This window comes from Chelonoidis abingdonii, chromosome 9, assembly GCF_003597395.2.
Source record: "Chelonoidis abingdonii isolate Lonesome George chromosome 9, CheloAbing_2.0, whole genome shotgun sequence".
NCBI classification, from domain to species: domain Eukaryota; kingdom Metazoa; phylum Chordata; order Testudines; family Testudinidae; genus Chelonoidis; species Chelonoidis abingdonii.
The window spans coordinates 63719624-63739265 of NC_133777.1; the positions used below are offsets into that span (position 1 = coordinate 63719624).

The 19642-nt window shown below is 41.7% G+C and overlaps 1 protein-coding gene across 3 annotated transcripts in view; it reads right to left on the bottom strand.

Annotated features, from left to right (window-relative positions):
• SCG3 (secretogranin III) overlaps positions 1-19642 on the bottom strand; it is a 57120-nt gene that overhangs the window by 16245 nt on the left and 21233 nt on the right. For all 3 annotated transcript variants that reach the window (XM_075069638.1, XM_032778636.2, XM_075069637.1), the window contains 3 exons: positions 5524-5607; positions 4662-4790; positions 566-646 (listed from right to left, as the gene is read on the bottom strand). In XM_075069638.1, the coding sequence (XP_074925739.1) occupies positions 566-646; positions 4662-4790; positions 5524-5607 (294 nt within the window). The remainder of the gene's footprint in view (positions 1-565; positions 647-4661; positions 4791-5523; positions 5608-19642) is intronic.

A 19642-nucleotide genomic window follows, 5' to 3' on the forward strand; every position in this document is an offset into this window, starting at 1 on the left:
AAGAAGGAACTGAGGAGCGGCCGGGTCGGCAGGGGCATATATACGGTGCCGCAAAGGCGCCACGCCAGGGGGCGCCTGCCGACCCGCCGGGTGTTGCTAGGGGAAAATTCTTCCGACGAACGTGCACGTGGCGCGCGCACACCTACTTGGAATGAATATGAGCAACACATCTCGAAGAACAACAGTTACAAAGGTGAGTAACCGTCTTTTTCCACCAAGTTAGTCAACATCAATTTTTTATTCAGGGCCAGTCTGGACAGGCTAGTTTTTATATTTTCTAGTAGTTCAGTGCAATATTTAAATATATTTCCATAAGATCATGGAGCTTTATAACAGACTATTTCTATAATTTGTACACATGGCCTACATTTGGGCCTAGACTACTTGACAGTGATCCTAGCATCACTAATTATGAGGCTGTGATCCAGACATGTCCATAGTCTCACACTTTATATTTCTACAGTTCAGCTCAGCTCATCAGGCTAATTTATACGACGTAATTTATAAAACAAATTGTAATCTGAATAGCATCCACCCCACATGTGCAAGATTATTCATTTCATACCTTCTTTATTTCCCTGCTTGTTGTGCTTCTTCAGCCATTCTATATTCTTCCTGATGGCTTCCAAATACGCCTCAGCCTTCCCTTGAGGAACAGAAGAGAGACAAATCAAACACCATTCATCAATGATTTATACAGCTTGTTTAACTGAGAAAACTTGGTTACAGTGAAGGCAGATTAAAACTATTCTTAGTTTCCATTTAAGGGACCAGCCCTGTCATCTTTATTAGGGAAAAATTCCCATGCACGGCTAGCAGATCCTGTCTGTGAGGGATGAGTCAGCTCTGATATGAATTTATGGCCATTTTCTCACTTTGATTTGTGTGTGTAACTCCGTTGATTTCCACAGCTATTGCATGCATGGACTGGGGTCAGTCTGTGGTGTTTAGAACACAACAGCTGTTAAACAAAGATTAAAGTGTTAAGACACTGGGGTATGGTTTTAATAAGACTGAAAGCTTTGTGCATCAGCTCACATACTAAAAACATCAGAAACCTCTTCTACTGACTGGTCTCAATGCTATCAAATGTAAGATTGTGATGTTCCAAAAGGCATAAGAAAAAACCTACAACCTGAAACAAAGGCACTGTATTAGCTGAGAAAAGAAAAGCATGAAAACTATATAATCATGTTAGAGCCTTTATATTTTGAATTTTTAAATAGTGTCTATTTTTAGCCCCAAGAGCACACAAGTCAAAATTAGTTCAAGGATTACCTAACAAGGCCCTGAAGGGAATGTTAGAGATAATGGATTCTGAATTCTTAACTTGGCTAGAGCTTATTGATGTAACATGCTCACATTTGTCTGGAAAAGATTAGTGCGATTAGCTTGTGGAAGGCTGTTACTGCCTACTGTGCATGTCTGATCCCATCAATAAGTGGATACAATAGTAAATATGCTGAAACCTTTGAGCTAGGAGTGCAGAATTAGCGTGGAAGGAAGTCAGTCTATGAAACAGCAAAGCATGTTAGAGGAAGAGACAAAGGGTCAAATTCCGATTTAATTTATACCTGTGCAGGTCCATTAAGTTGAATGTGGTTGTGAAGGTCTGAGAGCAAAATTTGGCCCAAACTGTATACATCCTCCATAGACATCCCACCACTAGCTAGGGTACCCTGCCTCAGATTGTTAAGTTCCATTCTGCAGTTGTGGACTTCTCACTGCTACTGGATGTTCAAATAGCCACAGCTGCAAAAATACCCACTTCTCTCTGGCTATAAGAGTGCACCTCATCTTGGGTGCCAGCCTACGCATGGTGACTCATGAACTGTGACCTCTAGGGTTGAGTATTGCAACTCATTATTTCTAGCAATGAAACCACATATGCTGAAAAAGCTCCAACTGATACAAATTACAGCAGCTGCTAGCTTGGCAAGCAGGTTGCCATGAACGTATCATCCTGGTTCATCACCCTCTGTACTGGTTCATCAGTGAACATAGAATCCATTTAAATGATTCTGCTCTGATATTCCAAGTCCTCCATAAGACTGACCTCAGTTACCTAACAAATCACCCGCCTCTGCAACCACAGCCTCCCATGACAGCTACCTTCTACTGGAACAATGACACTGTTGACCATTGAGGAGGCTTGTGAGTGTAAAAGACAGACCATCCATGGGAGATGTAACTAGACTATAGAACTCTCACCTCAGCAACAGATACAAATGACCCTGGAGATTGCCACTCTCACAGTTAAATGCAGAACATATGCAAAACTTAGCTTTCCCTCAATAAGTCACACATACACACACACAAACCACCACCACCCAAAAAATCCTATGAAGGAATCAAAGTATTTTTCCTACAAGCTGTGAGGGAAGAAATGCATGCAGAGAAATTCTTGCTGTTCTATTTAAGTACTTGGGAGGTGTTGAAACATGATAGTGATGGGCACTATGGAAATGCCTTGACACAAGAGATTTAGCTAAAAGTACATTTGTGCTTGTCTTTGGATGTTGGGCCATTCCATGTCAGAAATACACACTGGCGAGACATGCTGTTTTCTGTGTGGTATGCCAGCTGAATTGGGTTTTTTCCATTTACTATGGATTTCTGTGGAAAGAGTAGCTTATGGTCAGGCTAACCTGTCATTGTATGCAACATTAAATGCTGCGTTGAGGCAGCTGAAATGATAACCTTTATCAATGCTCTGTTTCCTCTTTGAGCTACTCATTTGCTGCAAAACAAAGTTCTGCATAACTTTGAAAAGGCAAATGCTTATGCGGACAATGGTTGTTAAAAGCACCCTTGCTATCTAACAGTGGGCCGTCCAAATTGCTTCATTCCGTAGAACAGACAACTCACTGCCTTTCAATATCAGCTTCTCATAAAACAGATTGGAGAAATCAATATGCACCAATGCAGAATATTGAATGCACCAATGATCTTAGGTCACTAAAATGCCACAGATGCAAAGAAGTAATATCCCACTGCATTAGTGTATTAAAATGCATTTGATCTGATTTCTGATGTAGTCTATAGATTCTGTAATAAAGGATTATGGCCACAATTCAGTTAGGCACATAGATCTTTGTATTTAAAATTAGGCACATGCTTAAGTACCTTTCTGAATCAAGGCCTATGTACAGAGGTTTAGGAATAGTATGAAACAAAATAAAATATATTTTAGGAGACAAAATGAGAAAATAGTACTGTTGCTAGTGGCATCCTTTGAGGTAGGTTCATATTTACTAGATAACATACTAGCTGCATACACACTGCAATCACAACTACATTAATGAGTTATCTTCACCCAGCCATTGGGATTGCTAAAGAAGCATGTTAAGAATCATTCATAAAATGGTCATTAACCAATTTAATAAATTAATTGATACTTTTTTGCAGATAATGGACTAAATTAATGATAGTTTGACCTTACAGATGTCAGCAAGCAAGCCTCTTTAAGGAGGCTGTTAATCACTTCAGTATGAATTTCTTTCGTTCCTTCCTAAAAACCTTAAATTGCAAAGGGTTAAAAATCTTAGAAAAGAAAAAATACTATTTTAAACACATAGTGTCTTATTTTCATAATTTAAAAATACGCATTTCTGGTTCTCTTCTGAGCACTTTTGGGATTCAAAACAGACCAAAGCCCAATCCTGCTCTCTCATTGGACTCAACAATGTAATTTCTATGGACTCCACTGTACATGGCTCCACTATCCATGCTCTTTAAAATACATTTTAAACAAAGAATTGGGACTGAGAAACTTCTCAGGGCAGAGAGACTGTCTTCCTCTGCTTTCCATGGAGCCAAGCATGTCTAGTGCTTAAACAAGTACTAAATGATAATATAGATGTGACTATACTGCATTCACATTTAAGGGATCTCTTCTTCCCTCAGTGTGTACGTGTATCTCATCTACCTTACCCAGAATTATGCTCTTGTATAAAGAGGCTGCTGATATTCCATTTCAGTCACTAGAGTAGTTTAAGGATACTAATAATCATTCCAGGCTGTTTAAAGGATTGGTGGCAGGGAATACAGACTGCTGGATTTAAGCCAAAGTGCTAAATTAGAATTGTCATTACTCAGTGCCAGCTTATCTGAAAGGCCTGAGCCATTCCAATCAGTTTAGGGGTCAAAGAATATATAAAGAAAGAGAACTTCACAGTGCAGCAGAGAGCTAGGGAATTCACTAGCTTGAGCTGAAATTCATGAAGGTCTGCCGCCCAGCAGTGTTGGGTGCATTTCAGAAGAGTAGGTCACATATACATTAACGGAATTGTATTAATATTAGGGCCTGTTGAAAATTTTCCATCAATGGGAAATTGTTTTTTGATTAAATGAAAATATTTATTAAAAATGTCTGCGTTCAATGGAAAATTCTGATTGTTCATCAAAACACCATGCACGTGACAAGCATGTCAGCTCAGAAAATGAGAGTTCAGACTCAAGAGTTGAATAGGAATTGGTCCCATGCCCACACAGAGTGCAAAACACAGGACCAATGGGCTTGTTTCATTTCAAAATTATTCCAATGGTGGTATTATGCTGTATCCACATACCTGTGCCATTCTGCTGTGTATATAATTCACTGCTAGTCTGACCAGGAAAAAAATCCAGTCATACGGTGCACAGGCTAATAGCAAGAGTACCTTTTGGTTCTTCATTGTTTCCTGCTGTATTTTGTTCTTCCACTTTTGTGGAATCCTTCAGTGTTTCATATTGTTTTTCCATTTTAGCTGCTTCTTCCTTTGTACTGTCTGCCTCTTCATTGCTCTTATCTAAAGAAGCTGCAATCAGAACATTCCTTTACTTTTGTACCATACATACCATAAGTGTTTTGAAATCATGTCATTCATTGCTAAACATTAGAATGTTCTTTTGGGAAGTTCAAAGACTTTGACTATTGATTCAGAAAGAAACTCATAGAAGCCTGAAAATGGTGCATCTCTAAAAGTCATCTCCTGCCTTGATCACTGAAAATGCCTACCTTTTCTCTTGCAAACACTACTTCAAGTCAGTCAATTAAGATATCATAATACAAATTCCCTAAGGGCTGGTTTCAAAGTTCATGTAAGATTATGGGAATTTCTCCATTGACTTCAATGGGCTTTAGATCAGGCCACGCAATCCGCAGAATGGGGCCTGTCTTTATTTTTTTCTTGTATTGCAGTGAGTACAAAGAAATCAAACCCATCGAAGTCTAGGGCCAGGTCCCCCAAAGCATTACACAAGGGTTGTCCTTGCATATGGGTAATACTCACTGAAGTAAGGCTCGTCACCGGTGGAATAAGGACACTCGTGAATAAAGATTTGGAGGTTTTGGCAATTATGTGACAACTCCTCCCTCCCTTCCAGCAGACACGATAGTTACAGTCCTGCACTTTGCAGGCTCAGAGCCTTAAATTACCAGTCAGACATCTAGTAAAATTAGTTTACATATAACTAAATAGGTTGAACAACAATGTGTTATTAAATAGTGATTGCAAGGAGATAGAGGAATAGAGTAAATACCTGCTAGTAGCTTGTTGTTGGTGCTGGTCAGGGGGCTTTCAAGTTTACTCTTTGTCTGCAGAGCTATCATTGCATCCAAGTTTTCTGGAAAATGAAAAAAACCTAGCTACTCTCATTCTGAAAATGATAGTGCCCAGATTACCCACCTGTACAAGAACATGGTTAAATTCCCTGTAGAAAACAAAAGGGTTAAGCAAGGAATTAATAATTCTTGTTACTGAAGATATAATATAAAGGCAACTGATTACCAAGTAACAGAATAGCTATTTGGCTACAGAGAATGTTGAATATTTTTGAGTTAGAAAATATGCTACAGCATGATAATTTGAGCACCAAATAATACCAATATGCATAAAAGACAGCATGAGAGTGTAGATCTATTCAAATTAGAGTATTTAAATCATCCAGACTCTTCTTCTTCCATTTTAATTCAGTGAATGAGCTGACAAAACATAAAGACGACATTGTGCCTACCAACTGCTATTGGTGTAAGGAATGGATGTGTGCAATTACAAACATTATCTCAATCAAAGCTGCAAGCAGAATGTTTCTTTTTCCTGGAAGGAGAATATTCCCCTGAACAGTTTCTCTGACAAGTGCTTTTATAGTCGGTGGGAAATTAGTCCAGTAAAAAGGTTTTATGTGATATTTAAAGTGGAATCAACTTTTAGAAAGTTGACTAGATTAAAACAGCATTTGTACAAGTGCCTCAGAAAACAAACATTTATTAACAACTTAGCAGACTATGGTGACTTTACACAGCCCTAGGAGACTGTAGAACAATGCTTTCTAGTACTTTAAAAACCTTTAGGGCTAACTCTTGTATCCTACAAAAGTCAAAGCAGAATTTGGCTCATAGAAGGAAAAACATTAACAACTCAGATACGATCAGTGCATACTAGTACAAGGAAAACAAAACCTTTAGACATTGTGTTTAATTACACACATGCAAATGTAGAATATCATGTAATTAGTTATGCTTTCTTGTTTATACTGTGGCATTAGTCTAGAACTTGCTTGTTCTTTCAGCAACCTTTTAAAAGTACAATTGAACATCAATCCAGAAATCTATACTTAAGAAGATAAGAACGGCCCTACTGGGTCAGACCAAAGGCCCATCTAGCCCAGTAGTCTGTCTTCTGACAGCGGCCAGGTGCCCCAGAGGGAATGAACAGAACAGGTAATCATCAAGTGATCCATCCCGTCGCTCATTCCCAGCTTCTGACAAACAGAGGCTAGGGACACCATTCCTGCCCATCGTGGCTAATAGCGATTGATGGACCTATCCTCCATGAATTTATCTAGTTCTTTTTTGAACCTTGTTATGGTCTTGGCCTTCACAACGTCCTCTGGCAAAGAGCTCCAAAGGGTGACTGTGTGTTGTGTGAAGAAATACTTCTTTTTATTTGTTTTAAACCTGCTATTAATTTCATTTGGTGACCCCAGTTCTTGTGTTCTGAGAAGCAGTAAACAACACTTCCTTATCTACTTTCTCTGCACCAGTCATGATTTTATAGACCTCAATCATCTCTCTCCTTAGCCATCTCTTATCCAAGCTGAAAAGTCCCAGTCTTATTAACCTCTCCTCATATGGAGTCTGTTCCATACGCCTAATCATTTTTGTTGCCCTTTTCTGAACCTTTTCCGAACCTTTTCCAATTCCAATACATTTTTTTTGAGATGGAGCATCCACATCTGCACACAGTATTCAAGATGTAGGTGTACCATGGTTTTGGGGACTACTGTGCTGCAGGAGGTAGGATCTTTTGGATGGGATGTAAAATTGAGGTCCTTGTGCTTATGTTCATTAAATTCTGGATCTATTTTAACCATGCAAGTAGATTTGCTCTATACATTTCTCTTGCAGTTTCAGTTGGATAAATTATTCTAATTCACATTCTGTTTTATGCTGTTGTGAAGTATTGCCACTTTTTTTAGGCCCTAATCCAGTAAGCCATTTAAGCATATGCTTAACTTTAAGCAAGTGAGTAGACATTTGAAATCAATGGTCTATTCAGCTGCTTAAAGTTAAACATATGCTTATGTGGAATGATTGTTTAGAGCCTTCCATGCTCCACCCCAGAAGTGACAGCATTTTAGTGGCAGGTGAAATGATCCCTATATTATGGAGAGATCAAGAGTTCTCCACAGTTAAAGTTACGGTTAGGGTTCCACTAAAGGCTGATCTTCAAACCCCTTTATAAATCTGTAGATGTATATTTCTATGTTACCAAATATGAATGAGAAGAAAATTCAAAAAGATTTTTAGTTACAAACTTTTTAAAAAATCACTTCTTTTTGAAATTTTCAGACAGTGGGGTCTACATAAGCACAAAAATGCTTTAGGAGCACAAAACCCAACGGGATTTGTGCTCCTCAGTCACTTCACTGCTTATGCAATTCCCAGCCACATGCCTAACATGTATTTTTCTATATTATCAGTGCAGTCCAATTTCAACTCAATTTATTGCTGGTAAACAATACACATTATCGTCTTGTTGAGTACTCTGTGCACAAGACAATAATGTCTATTGTTCACCAGCAATGCAAGTGTGTGTATGTGTATATATATAAAAATTAGCATTGTTTACCACTAATGAATTGGGGTTTGTCACTGAAATCAACACAGAACAAAATATGATGATGGAAAAAAGTTTCATCTTCAAAAATTGATGTATAAAACTCTAGTCCTCACAAGTAGATGTGGACAATTTCTTATAGAAGCCCTTTCAATAGGGAGTGCTTTTTACAGGCAAAATGTTGAAGCTGCCTAATTAGCTGCATGGCATGTTAACATTAATATAAGCATTTAGCAAGCTAATGTATTTTCAGTTTCATATATTGGGCGTTAGATGTGCAAGCCATTAATGGGGATTGCAATGACACGTTCTCACACACAACAGTGATATGATTACCCAAGAGGCCAGATTCTTATTAAACAGGATTGGTTGCTTCCTTTTTTTCAGAATTAATTTCCTCTCCCCCCCAACAGTTTTCATTTTTTCAAACTACTTGTGTTTCCATCAGATGTGGATGGACCACGGTTGAATAATGTTTGCTTTGAGTTACATTAATGGCATGAGTCATCTTCAGAAATGACATGTGCAGGGCCAGTAGCTAAGCAACTGAATGTCCTATTTGGTGGTCTAACAAGATCTGATGACTTTTCTAGTCTGGTTACCCTAGCAACCTATTTGTTACAGAGTAAGAATTCATAAAGGTGTTGACTTTTTGTCAGCTTGGCCACCTCTTTGTAATGATACTAATCAAGGCAACAAAACAAGAGCTAAGAAGCAAATGGATGTGACACAGGTTAGTAAAACAGCTATCCCAAGGGCAATAGGTTTTGAGAATGTTATTACCTACCATGAAGGCATTGTTGTCTAATGGTTAGAGCCAGAAACCAGACATCAAGCAGATTTGGTTTCTACTCCCAGCTCTGCCACTAGCTTACTCTACATCAACGTACTGGCAACTATCAGCACAAACTCTTATGCTGAAGCTTGCTACAGTATGTTAAACTGATTTCTTTACCTGTAGTTAAGATTGCTATCGGGCGCCATGATCACATTCTGTTTAAAAACCCAGCACTTCTATGCTGCATAAGAACAACACAACAGAACAAGTCTTTTTGCAGAAGTGTTGTTTAATACCATATATTTTTGTCGTCCGTCAACTTTCAAATTAAGTTGACAAGTGAACAATGTTAGAATGTGAAAGTGTCTCCTAGGCACAGGTTGATTATGCAAAGAAATTATGTCTTTCCAGGAAATGTTACAAACCCCCAGAAACCATCATGAAAAGATAGATCTGTGTACACAGGGGGAGAAGTATCAGCTTTGGAGTTCATTATTTATTCAGCTAAACATTGGCATGGGCAGATTACTCATTGCCCACTAACAAGCCCATAGCCATTTTAGTAGTAATAATTGGCTCTCACCACACTAACTGGCTCTTACCCAACAATTTCAAAGTGGTTTATAACAATAATTAGTATTACTATCCCATTTTACAAATGGGAAAGTGAGGCAGAGAGGTGTAAGATTCAACAAACTGAATGCAGAGTTTGGCCCTTAATCAGCTTCACATAGGTCTCATCCCATCAAAAAGGGGTTATATGAACTACTAGTAGCTAGAGATAGGCCTCCAGCACTGAACTAGAGGTGGGTTGCAGTCATGGAAAGGAGGCACCACTGGTTTTGCTGATGGATGATTCACTCTTGCCCGCAGACAGGAGAAAGATCAGACTGCTGTTCTGTGCCAGCTATAGTGGCTCTCAACACTCAATCCAAGGGGACAAATAAGCAGGCTGGTAGCAGGGCCTGAGTGAGGGAAGATGTCGGCATCTTAAGGACCAAACTGGCTCCTACTACTTCAGTTGACTGCCTGTTCTCCTCAAGCCGGTTCAGGGAAGCAGCAGGAAACAGGAAGCTCCCTGAGAAGCTGGTGTTACTCAGTCCAGACTCCTGAGGGTGCTAGAGAGGTACATAAGAGGCTCCTTCTCCTCTCTCTCCCTGCAGCGCCTGATGCTTTCTGTTATTCCCTCTCACCTTTTTTCCTGCCTGTCTGTTATGCTCTTGTGCCTTCCTTCCTTCAGCAGAGCACTCCCCCATCTCTGTGCATCTAGAGCAGGGGTAGGCAACCTATGGCACGGGTGCCGAAGCCGGCACGTGAGCTGATTTTCAGTGGCATTCACACTGCCTGGGTCCTGGCCACCAGTCCAGGGGGCTCTGCATTTTAATTTAATTTTAAATGAAGTTTCTTAAACATTTTAAAAACCTTATTTACTTTACATACAACAATAGTTTAGTTATATATTATAGACTTATAGAAAGAGACCTTCTAAAAACATTAAAATATATTACTGGCACACGAAACCTTAAATTAGAGTGAATAAATGAAGACTCGGCACAGCACTTCTGAAAGGTTGCCGACCCCTGACCTAGAGCAGAGAGAATATATATGCACCAGCAGCAGATACAATTTTCTACACTCTGGGTCCTAGTGGTGCCCACACATAGTCTGGCACCTGAGGCGGCTGCCTCAGTTTGCCTCATGGTAAGTCCAGCCCTGATGAGGGAGATATCACAATGAAGAGTTTGTTTGTTTGAGGGGGAAGCAGTGTCAGGATTTCCTTTCTTGTTCCTGTTTAACCCCCTCTCACAAAGGCTGGGCATCAGGCTAATCCCTTCATGCGGCTCAAGATAGCTAGATGCAGCTCCCTCCAGAGCAGTGGTTCTCAACCTATTTACCATTGTGGGCTGCATATGCAACTCTCTCTGTGTTGTGTGGGCAACCTCCACACAATATATATACTGCCTGCATGGTCCTGAGGATGTCACATAGGCCACAGCTGTGTGCTGATTGGGCCGCAGGTTGAGAACCACTGCTCCAGAGGATTTTAACAACATCACTCTGGGGTTAGCAAGATGGGAAATCTCTCAAGAGCCATATGACACAATTTCTGCTCCTATCTAACCCCCTCCTGCTCTGGGGCTGCTCATGCTGCCTGTGCAGCCCATTAAATAACATTCTGACAACATGCAGCTTGCGAAGGGTCCTGGAGTGGGACAGGGGTCATGTAAACCCAGCCTGGAGGAACTTAATTTGGGAAATTCAGATAAATGGCACCCTCCCCCCAACATCCTGGTCCTAATCCCACATTTATGGTTTCAGTGCTCAGATGTGCCTACAGAGACACAGACTCCAGAAGGCAGTCCTAACGCGGAGCTGTTAAATAACAACAAATGGGTAGGCAAATGGTCCTTTCCCGACAAACAAAAAACGGATGACAGGGTGCAAAACACTGGGCTTTCAAGAATCAGAGAAACCAAATTAATGCATCAATAGAGAAGCTATTTGAAGGGCTGGCACTTATAACAACAGATCCAGGGAGCAGAGTGGGAAGAAGTCAGCAAAGAGACATTGAAGAAGAGCCATGGCATTTGCAAGAACAGAGGAATAAAATAAAATATCCTCCTTTTAGTTTAAAGGGTGTTACATGGAGTTTGGAGAGTCAAGGAGGGAAGAGTGGTTCAATGAGAGGGGGCTAGTAATACTGAAACAACTGAAACCTCCTTATAGTAATTCAGCTGATGAGGTCCAGCCCCTGTGGATATTCTATGATCTTACATGTCACTCAGATTTCTCTCTTGGCCAAAGATGTCCATATCTATACACTATAATATGGGGCAAATCCTTTCAGAATCTCAAGGCCATGTCCTGGGCCGGCGGCCACATGCTTTTCATTCTGTGGCTGCCATTGGCTCTTTCTGGAGTCAGATCCGGCCCTTTCACCAGACTGAAGAACTCTCAGTTGAAGCCTCTGGGGCTTTGGGTGGGAAAGGAATGTAGGATCAAGTCATTACTGGAATTTTGTTCTGGGACAACCCACACAAGCACCACATGGTCTCTGGGAAAAGCAGAAAAACCATTTGACCTGTTTTGCTTTGAGTTCAATGCCATCCTATAGATTGGTCAAGGGAGACTGACCCCCAATGTCTTCCTAGATCAGAGTGGATGGATCCAGACCATCCCTTTGGTGCCTCTTTATGGTGCAAAGGAGTGGATTCGGCCGTCAGGGCGCAGGAGAGCTGGCTGGCCAACACATCCTGTTTTGGGGATGGAAGGCTTAGGGCCAAACTGAGAGGTGACCTACCAGTTGGTGAAAGTTAAACGTTGATGAGTGTGTATATATATAAGTACATGTAATTTGTTCGTTGATGGGGACAGAAGGTTGTAGCAAGAAAAGCAACTGGCACTGTGTAATGAGGGGTTTGATAAGACTTAACTATACTCATGGGGTGCCCTCCTTACGTCACACTTGCTTATACACTCCTGCCACAGCCCTCATCCTTCCTTCACCTCCTCATGTAAGTTACGCTCATCACCCTGTACCTATCCTACATTGTCAGGGAGGCTTTCACCTGGCAATTCAGATGCAGTAATAGTGAGTGAAAGAGGAATATGCTTCTGGACACTTTTCTGCTCTCTGCATTACACTATTTTATCAGTCCTGATCCAACCTACATAACTGGAAATTTTGCCATTGGTTTCAATGGGAACATGTTCAGGCTCAGTGTCTGGAGTAGCTATATTGAGGAGTACTGCACAAGCTTGGCAGTGTACTCAGCTGTGTCCTTGTATCTCCCAATTAAAGGCCAGGTTGTGTCTCATGGGCACTGGCCTGTGTTGTGGTGGAGCTCTGAGGGGCACTGTGTAGGAGGGCCAAGGAAAGAACACCCACTTTAGCATCCCAAACAGTAGCAGAGGAAGCATGAGAGCAGCACAGTGAGTCAGTGCCCCCATGGGATCAGAGGTGCATTTCCCCAGGGGATGCAGAGTTTGGGGTCTGCAGTCGCTGTGTCCTCAAAACTTTCCACCAGAGAAAATTGTTGCAGCTGAACCACATGGAAATTCCTGTGTCTTCTTTCCCCTCCTGGTGGGATTTCCTTCAGAGGTACAATTTGGCTCCAATATAGTGTTACAGTAAAATTGTATTATTAGTAATATATTTAGAGAAGGGACAAACTAGTTTTACAAACTCCAGGTATGTCCACCCAGGCGATTGCTCATAGGGAGGGTGCGTGCCTACCTGTGAACCACCTACCCACAGCTGGTATGTCATGTCATTTGGAATCCTTCTCTGAATTGCCCATGAGAAACAAATGACAAGGCGAAGGGGAGATGCATGGAGACATCTGTTCACATCCAATTCCAACCAAAATAATCTCCTACTCAGTTGTGGAAGGGGCTAGAGAATCTGACAGTGATTCAGAGCTGAAGGAAGGAGGTGTGAAAGAAGTAGCTCTGGCTCAGAGTTGAAGTAAGGAGGTGGTTCTGACTCAAACACTATAAATATTGAAGAGATGAAGCCATGTCTATTTTTCCTCTTAGCCACCAAACTGGTCTGCTTTTGGTTCTATGTCCGGCCTGTTACAGCTCTATATGTGCCACTGCTACATCACCTCTAACCACAGCATGCTAATTGCTTTACTCAGATCAGGTTAAGAGGGAAATCCATCAGAGACAGCAAATCCACAGAACACTTAAACGTGTTTTCCTTTTCACTGCTCTGCTTTCAACTCTCCTCCTCGTCATGTTTCGCTATTCCCCTTCACACTCCAGTAGCTACTCAGGATGCTGATAAAAGGACACTTGTTCAAAACCCAACCAGTCATCCTGGGTAATAACGGCCAAACCCTCCCATTTATATATGTATGGAATTACAGAAGAGGCAATCTGCCTACACACGAGTCCTCGTTTCCTCCTATTCTCCCTTTCGGGCCCCAAACTCTGCCCAATCTCTGTCTCTGATTCTGCCTTTGTCCCCTTTCCTCCTCTGTCTCCAAGCTTTTATCCATGCTACTTGGAGCAGCCTGATATTTCCCACCCACCAAGGCCCTGTCTAGATTGGGAAAACATAATAGCCTTCTGTTCCAGGTACTGTTGCACAGAGCAACATGGCCCCTGACTCCTCCTTTATTCATGGGCAATCTATATTCCTGGTGCAAAGATGCCACGAGTGACTATGTGGTGGGATGAAATATTCTATGTAGATGTCTTTTCTTATCACACAGACCATGCCTCAAAATTCCACTTTATGTGGATTCTCTACAAATTTGCTCCCTTTCATGCTGTACAAAAGCATGCGACATAGACCCTTAATTTGGATACTGAAAATAAACTGACCCACCTTGGTCATCACTGGAGATACAATATAAATTTCTCTCACTGCAGCTAAAGGAGTAACTCCATTAGCTGGTTGCACTATTAGGCTATTATTTTCTGTACACTAGCCACTAGAGGGGACATGATACATTAAGGCAGCATTTTACACAACACAACCTGCACTTAGGGGATACATGGGGTTAGAAGTTCACGTGCTAGTGCAGATTTTATTGAATTGGGATGGCAAAAAATAAAATTGCTACAATATTACCCCCATAAAGCTATGCCAACAGGTAAAATGTAATCCCTGTTCTCTAAAGAGTATAGGTAAGTGTTAAGTACCACAATGAAGTCCAATTTGTCCTCTAATGTCTTATAAGTATTTGTCCAGCTTCTCTTAAATATTGGAGTATAATGTAAACAGAGCTTTATTACAAATATTTTCCATAATGATTATAAAGGGACTCATTAGTTTTAGGGATTTATTTTGAAGTGCAGTAATTCATTACCATATTTAAATGAATTGGAGCTCTTTTGGGAGCCATGCTATTTGTTTGGAATTCTGGGAGGCTTTCCAACTAAATATTTATTAAAACTAGATGATTTTCTGTATGCATTTAGCATCAATAGAAGAGTGGGATGACAGATTAACCCGCACCTATCTTCACCTGCCCAACCAGAAAGAAGGAAATCTGAGCCTCACAACCAGTTCTAAAGCACCACAGTACAGTTCTGGATTAGCTTCAGATAAATTAACCACAATTCAACACCCCTTAAAAAAAAAAAAGATTCACCTACACAGAGATACCCTTCCATCTTAAAATGAGCTGGGGGGAGAGGAGAAGAACCCACATACAACACACTGGAGAGGAGACTCTCTCAGCACACAGAGGAACTCCCTTTGTGCCATTCAGCCTGTGCATTACCTATATATTTATCTCATCGTTACAGAGACATGTCCCGGATGGGAGAGACAAGCTGTCAAAGGGAAACTCCATCATGCTTCTACTCAGCACAGTGAAAGAAAGCTATAGAAGGAAAGTGATATGTTGTTCATACTCCAATGTTAAAATGGTGCATTGCATAAAAATTTATACAATGTGGCATTGATCTGTCCTGCTAAAGTCAATGGGAGTTTTGCCATTAACTTGAACAGGAGATGAGGCCAGCCAGCATCTCTCAGGAGGCCCTCAGCACCTCGCAGGATTTGGGCCTTTAGTGATCAGTTTCAAACTCTTAGTAGAACATCCAGAATCAGCTAGTTGTTAAATAAATAGAAGCCTTATCTTCAAAGTATAAACATAATGAACTATGTGTCCTATTTGGCATACAATAACCCAGCATTTCCCAAACTTGGGACGCAGCTTGGTTAGGGAAAGCCCCTGGAGGGCCGGGCCGGTCTGTTTAGCTGCTGCATCAGCCGGTTTGGCCAATCGTGGCTCCCACTGGCCGCGGTTCACTGCTTCAGGCCAATGGAGCTGTGTAGTGGGGCAGATTGCCCCACTCCTTGGGAGAGTGGGCCGGGGCAGGCCAGGGAGCCTGCACAGCCCGGGAGCCAATCAGAGAAGGGCTTATAGGGAGCCAATCAGGGCCCAGATTGCAGACAGCCAATCAGGGCCAGGCTCAGGGGTATATAAAGGCTGCCCAGAGCAGGAGCAGTCAGTCTGTCCCAGGCCTTTAAAGGGAGAAGGTCAGTCTCCAGGGGGGAGACTAGCACCGTGGACAGCGCAGCGCAGCCTCAAGGAGGCTAGAAAGCTCTAGTCCCTAGCCGCCAGGCTGCAGGCCTTGACAGAAAGGGCCTAGCGGGTGCAAGGGGCCGTAGGGGAAGTAGCCCAGGGAAACAGACGGAGGAGGAAAAGGAAGAGGACAGCGAGGCTAATGCCAGAGGGTCCCTGGGCGGGGACCCAGAGTAGAGGGCGGGCCTGGGTCCCCCCCGCCTCCTTGCAGTACATCCAGCCACAAGCTGTAGAGACCACACCAGATTCCTGCCAATAGGGATTAGACTTGGAGGGCGGGTGGCTGCTTATAAAGGCTGGAATGTGGGACTGCTGATGATCGATCCCCGGAAGGGGATGCAGATAGACCGAGGGGCACTGCCGGAGGGCAGTGGCCTCGAAGAGGATGCCGCCGAGCAGGGAGCAACGCGGGTCCAGGGACGCCGACAGAGGGCAGAATAACAGATGGGACACCACCAGGAGGAGGCGCTCCACTGGAAATGAGCTAATTCCCAGGAGTGACCAGCAGGAGGTGCCAGGTGGTGAGTCCCAACCCGTGACACGCTGCTAGAAGTGGCAGCCAGTACATCCCTCAGCCCGCGCTGCTTCCAGCGGCTCCCATTGACCTAGAGCAGTAAACCGCAGCCAGTGGGAGCCGTGATTGGCCGAACCTGTGGACGTGGCAGGTACACAAACTGGCCCGGCCCGCCAGAGGCTTTCCCTGCACAAGCGGCATCCTAAGTTTGGGAAACACTGCAATAACCCAACTTCTCCACTCTGAAGGGCTCTTCTCCTTTGCAGTGTTCAGAAACTGCATGGATTCAGTCTCTACCATAGATTTTCAAAGCAGTTTAGAGGACATTAGACACATATCTACAATTAGCTTTAATGGCAGACAACATGTCTAAATCTCATAGACTGCACTGAAAACCTCACTCTGCCACTTTAAATATTGGATTTTGAGCAATGTGTGTTATAGGGATGTAGACCATCTGCCTATTTGCTTTATTATTTATTAGGTGCTGAGGGGCATGAAGTGTGGAGAACAGCTGTCTGCCCTTTCATCTGTGCATCACTTTGCATGAATTTTCACCCGAAGTCACTAACATTCCTACATCTCTCTGCTCCAGAAATTCTCCCATACAACAGTTTAATATTTGAAATGTATGCAAGCTTTCTGGAATTTTTCTAAGCCCAAGCAGTACAACTGTAGCATATCTCCATATTGTCCTTTTTATCCTGACATGCTTTATACTTTTTTTTTTGGCTGCAAATGTTTTTACTAAAATAGCATCCAACCTTCACAAGGCAGGAGTACTCCTCAGAAAGAATTTGTAAAGGGGAGGAGTCTCCCTGGAAACATACTGCAGAGCTTTCACATTGCTGAAGAATTCCCCCCCCCTAAAGTGTAGCATCAATAGTTAAAAAGTGGAGAGTGTTGGGAGGATAGCTGGCATTCTGGCAACAGTGGGACAGTTTCCCAGTATGATATGTTTTGGATGACTGCACATTTTACCTTCGTTTGTTCCAGCTTCTCTTTAATGTTTCCAGACTTGTGCTTTCTGCTAAAATGCATCACTGGTTTTACATATATATTGTTTCTTGATGTCTGGCTTCTGCATTATGGATTATATTAGTCACATTACAAGACTTTCAATATGTATTGGTTTTATATATTTATCAGTTTTGTTTTTCTCATCATCCTTCAGCTAGATCCTGTGCAACATTGGGCTAAACCTAATAGCATCATTCACTGTTGCAGCAAGACATTTTCCCCTGGAGTGGGATACAGGGATGATGACATAATGCTGTGGTTTCAAATCCCAAACCAGCTGTCACTGGTAGATGCATTTAAACTCACTGCCTCTGTGTCCATGGAAGAGACACACAAGCTTATGACTTGATTTAATAAATGATTTATTATTTTTAATATATAATTCAGGGATGTAGTTTCCACATGGCTTCAGTCATAAGACAGGCAAAAGTAAATTATACAGCTTAATGCTGTAGTAAAACAGGGCAAGAATATGTTTCCATCTGCCCAGATACCAAGTAATTCCTCCTTTGTCAAGCAACATGGGATTTGATGCTGCTTACTAATTCTGGTTTGAGGGAGCAATTAAATAGCTGTGGATTTTTAATAAAGGCAATTTTCTTCTTTCTGACACACATTTATAATAATTTTCCTGTGTATGTGTTGCACATTGAGCCCGTATCTGTAGCACCTAGACTGCACTAAAAAGCAATTGTACATATGCCAGAATTTATATGTATATTAAATCATTTTGTAATGTTTCAATGTATAACATTGACTATGCCAGTATACCAAGCTAATATTCTCATATGTTTTCTATCCTTGAACTCCTGAAAATATTTGGTCAATCTATGAAGGACAAATTTAAAGTCACTTCTCAAGACAGTCAACAGTAAGTCTAAAAAAAAAAAAAAAACCACCACAGAAGCAACTTGAGACCTATGAGAGAGCTTTTTCCACTACAGTAAATTGCTTTGATGGAACACAAAAAAGCGCTCTCTCTCTCTCTCTACAAATCACAGGTTTGCAAGGCATAGCCTGACTACATCAGTTGCTAGAATATGTTTTGTCACCAAAAGCTCTTAACCTAATCCCTATCCTCTTCCCCACCATGTCATCCTGACAATTTGTTCCCAGGATTGAAGTATTATATATCCAAAGCAAAGCCCATTTGAACAAATGTCCTAAATATTAATAGGCTAAATGTGTCCCTAATGTAACTCCATTGACTTCAGAGGAGTTAGAGGAGATATAAAATTAGCCCATTATGTTTTGGCATGATACTACAAGTCACTGTCTCCATTTGCAATGATGATAGTGAAACCTCCACAGTGCTTATATCAATCACTTTATTGTATGTGGCACCTTTAATATACTGCACAGTCTCTGTATGTGAAGGACCAAATACTGACAGATGTTGTCTGAACATATGATGCTTTTAGCAGCCCCCTAGAATGGAGTGCAAGACTTGTCAGGGATTTACTACATTAGAGTACAAAAATAATCAGAGTATTTTCATTATGAGCTACAGTACCTTCTGTGACCAGGTTATTGATAACAAGTCCATCCAATTACAGTAGGATCCAGTAATCAGATATCTGCAACTGACCATGTCATACAAGGCTATGGGCTCCATGAAAGGTCACTGCTGATCCTGGCTCTGTGACAGGCTGATTTATTTAGCTGAGAGGTAAAAAATTTATTATGCAAAACCAGATCAAGGATAGTTGAGAAAGTGAAGGGTCAAGGAGAACTCATGCAGATGAGCCCTCCTCCTGCATCCCTGGCTGCTCAGTTTGAATGGCTATGAATGCTTAATGTACAAGAGTATGTGGATGCCAAAAGAGGAGGTTTATGAGGGAGAGTTTATATCATTCCAAGATCTCTCTTAAAGAAAAGGGAGTTTGCATAGCCAAGAGTGATATGAAGGGGTTCTGGAAGCCAGCAGCCTCAGAGCCTATTGCTGAGCTGTGACCCAAAGTTACAATGCAGAAAACTTGACAGATGGTGGGAGATTTACGTGATCCAGGTCCCCAGAATTAGGCCCACTCTACTATAGGTGTTTGTGGATGGCAGAATAAAGGTCCTAATATGTAGGATTTATTTTGGGAAAATATAAGGGCCTGATTAATCACCAGTGTAATTCCACTGAAATTAATGGAGTTACATCAGTATCAAAATGGAGTAACCCTACAGTGAA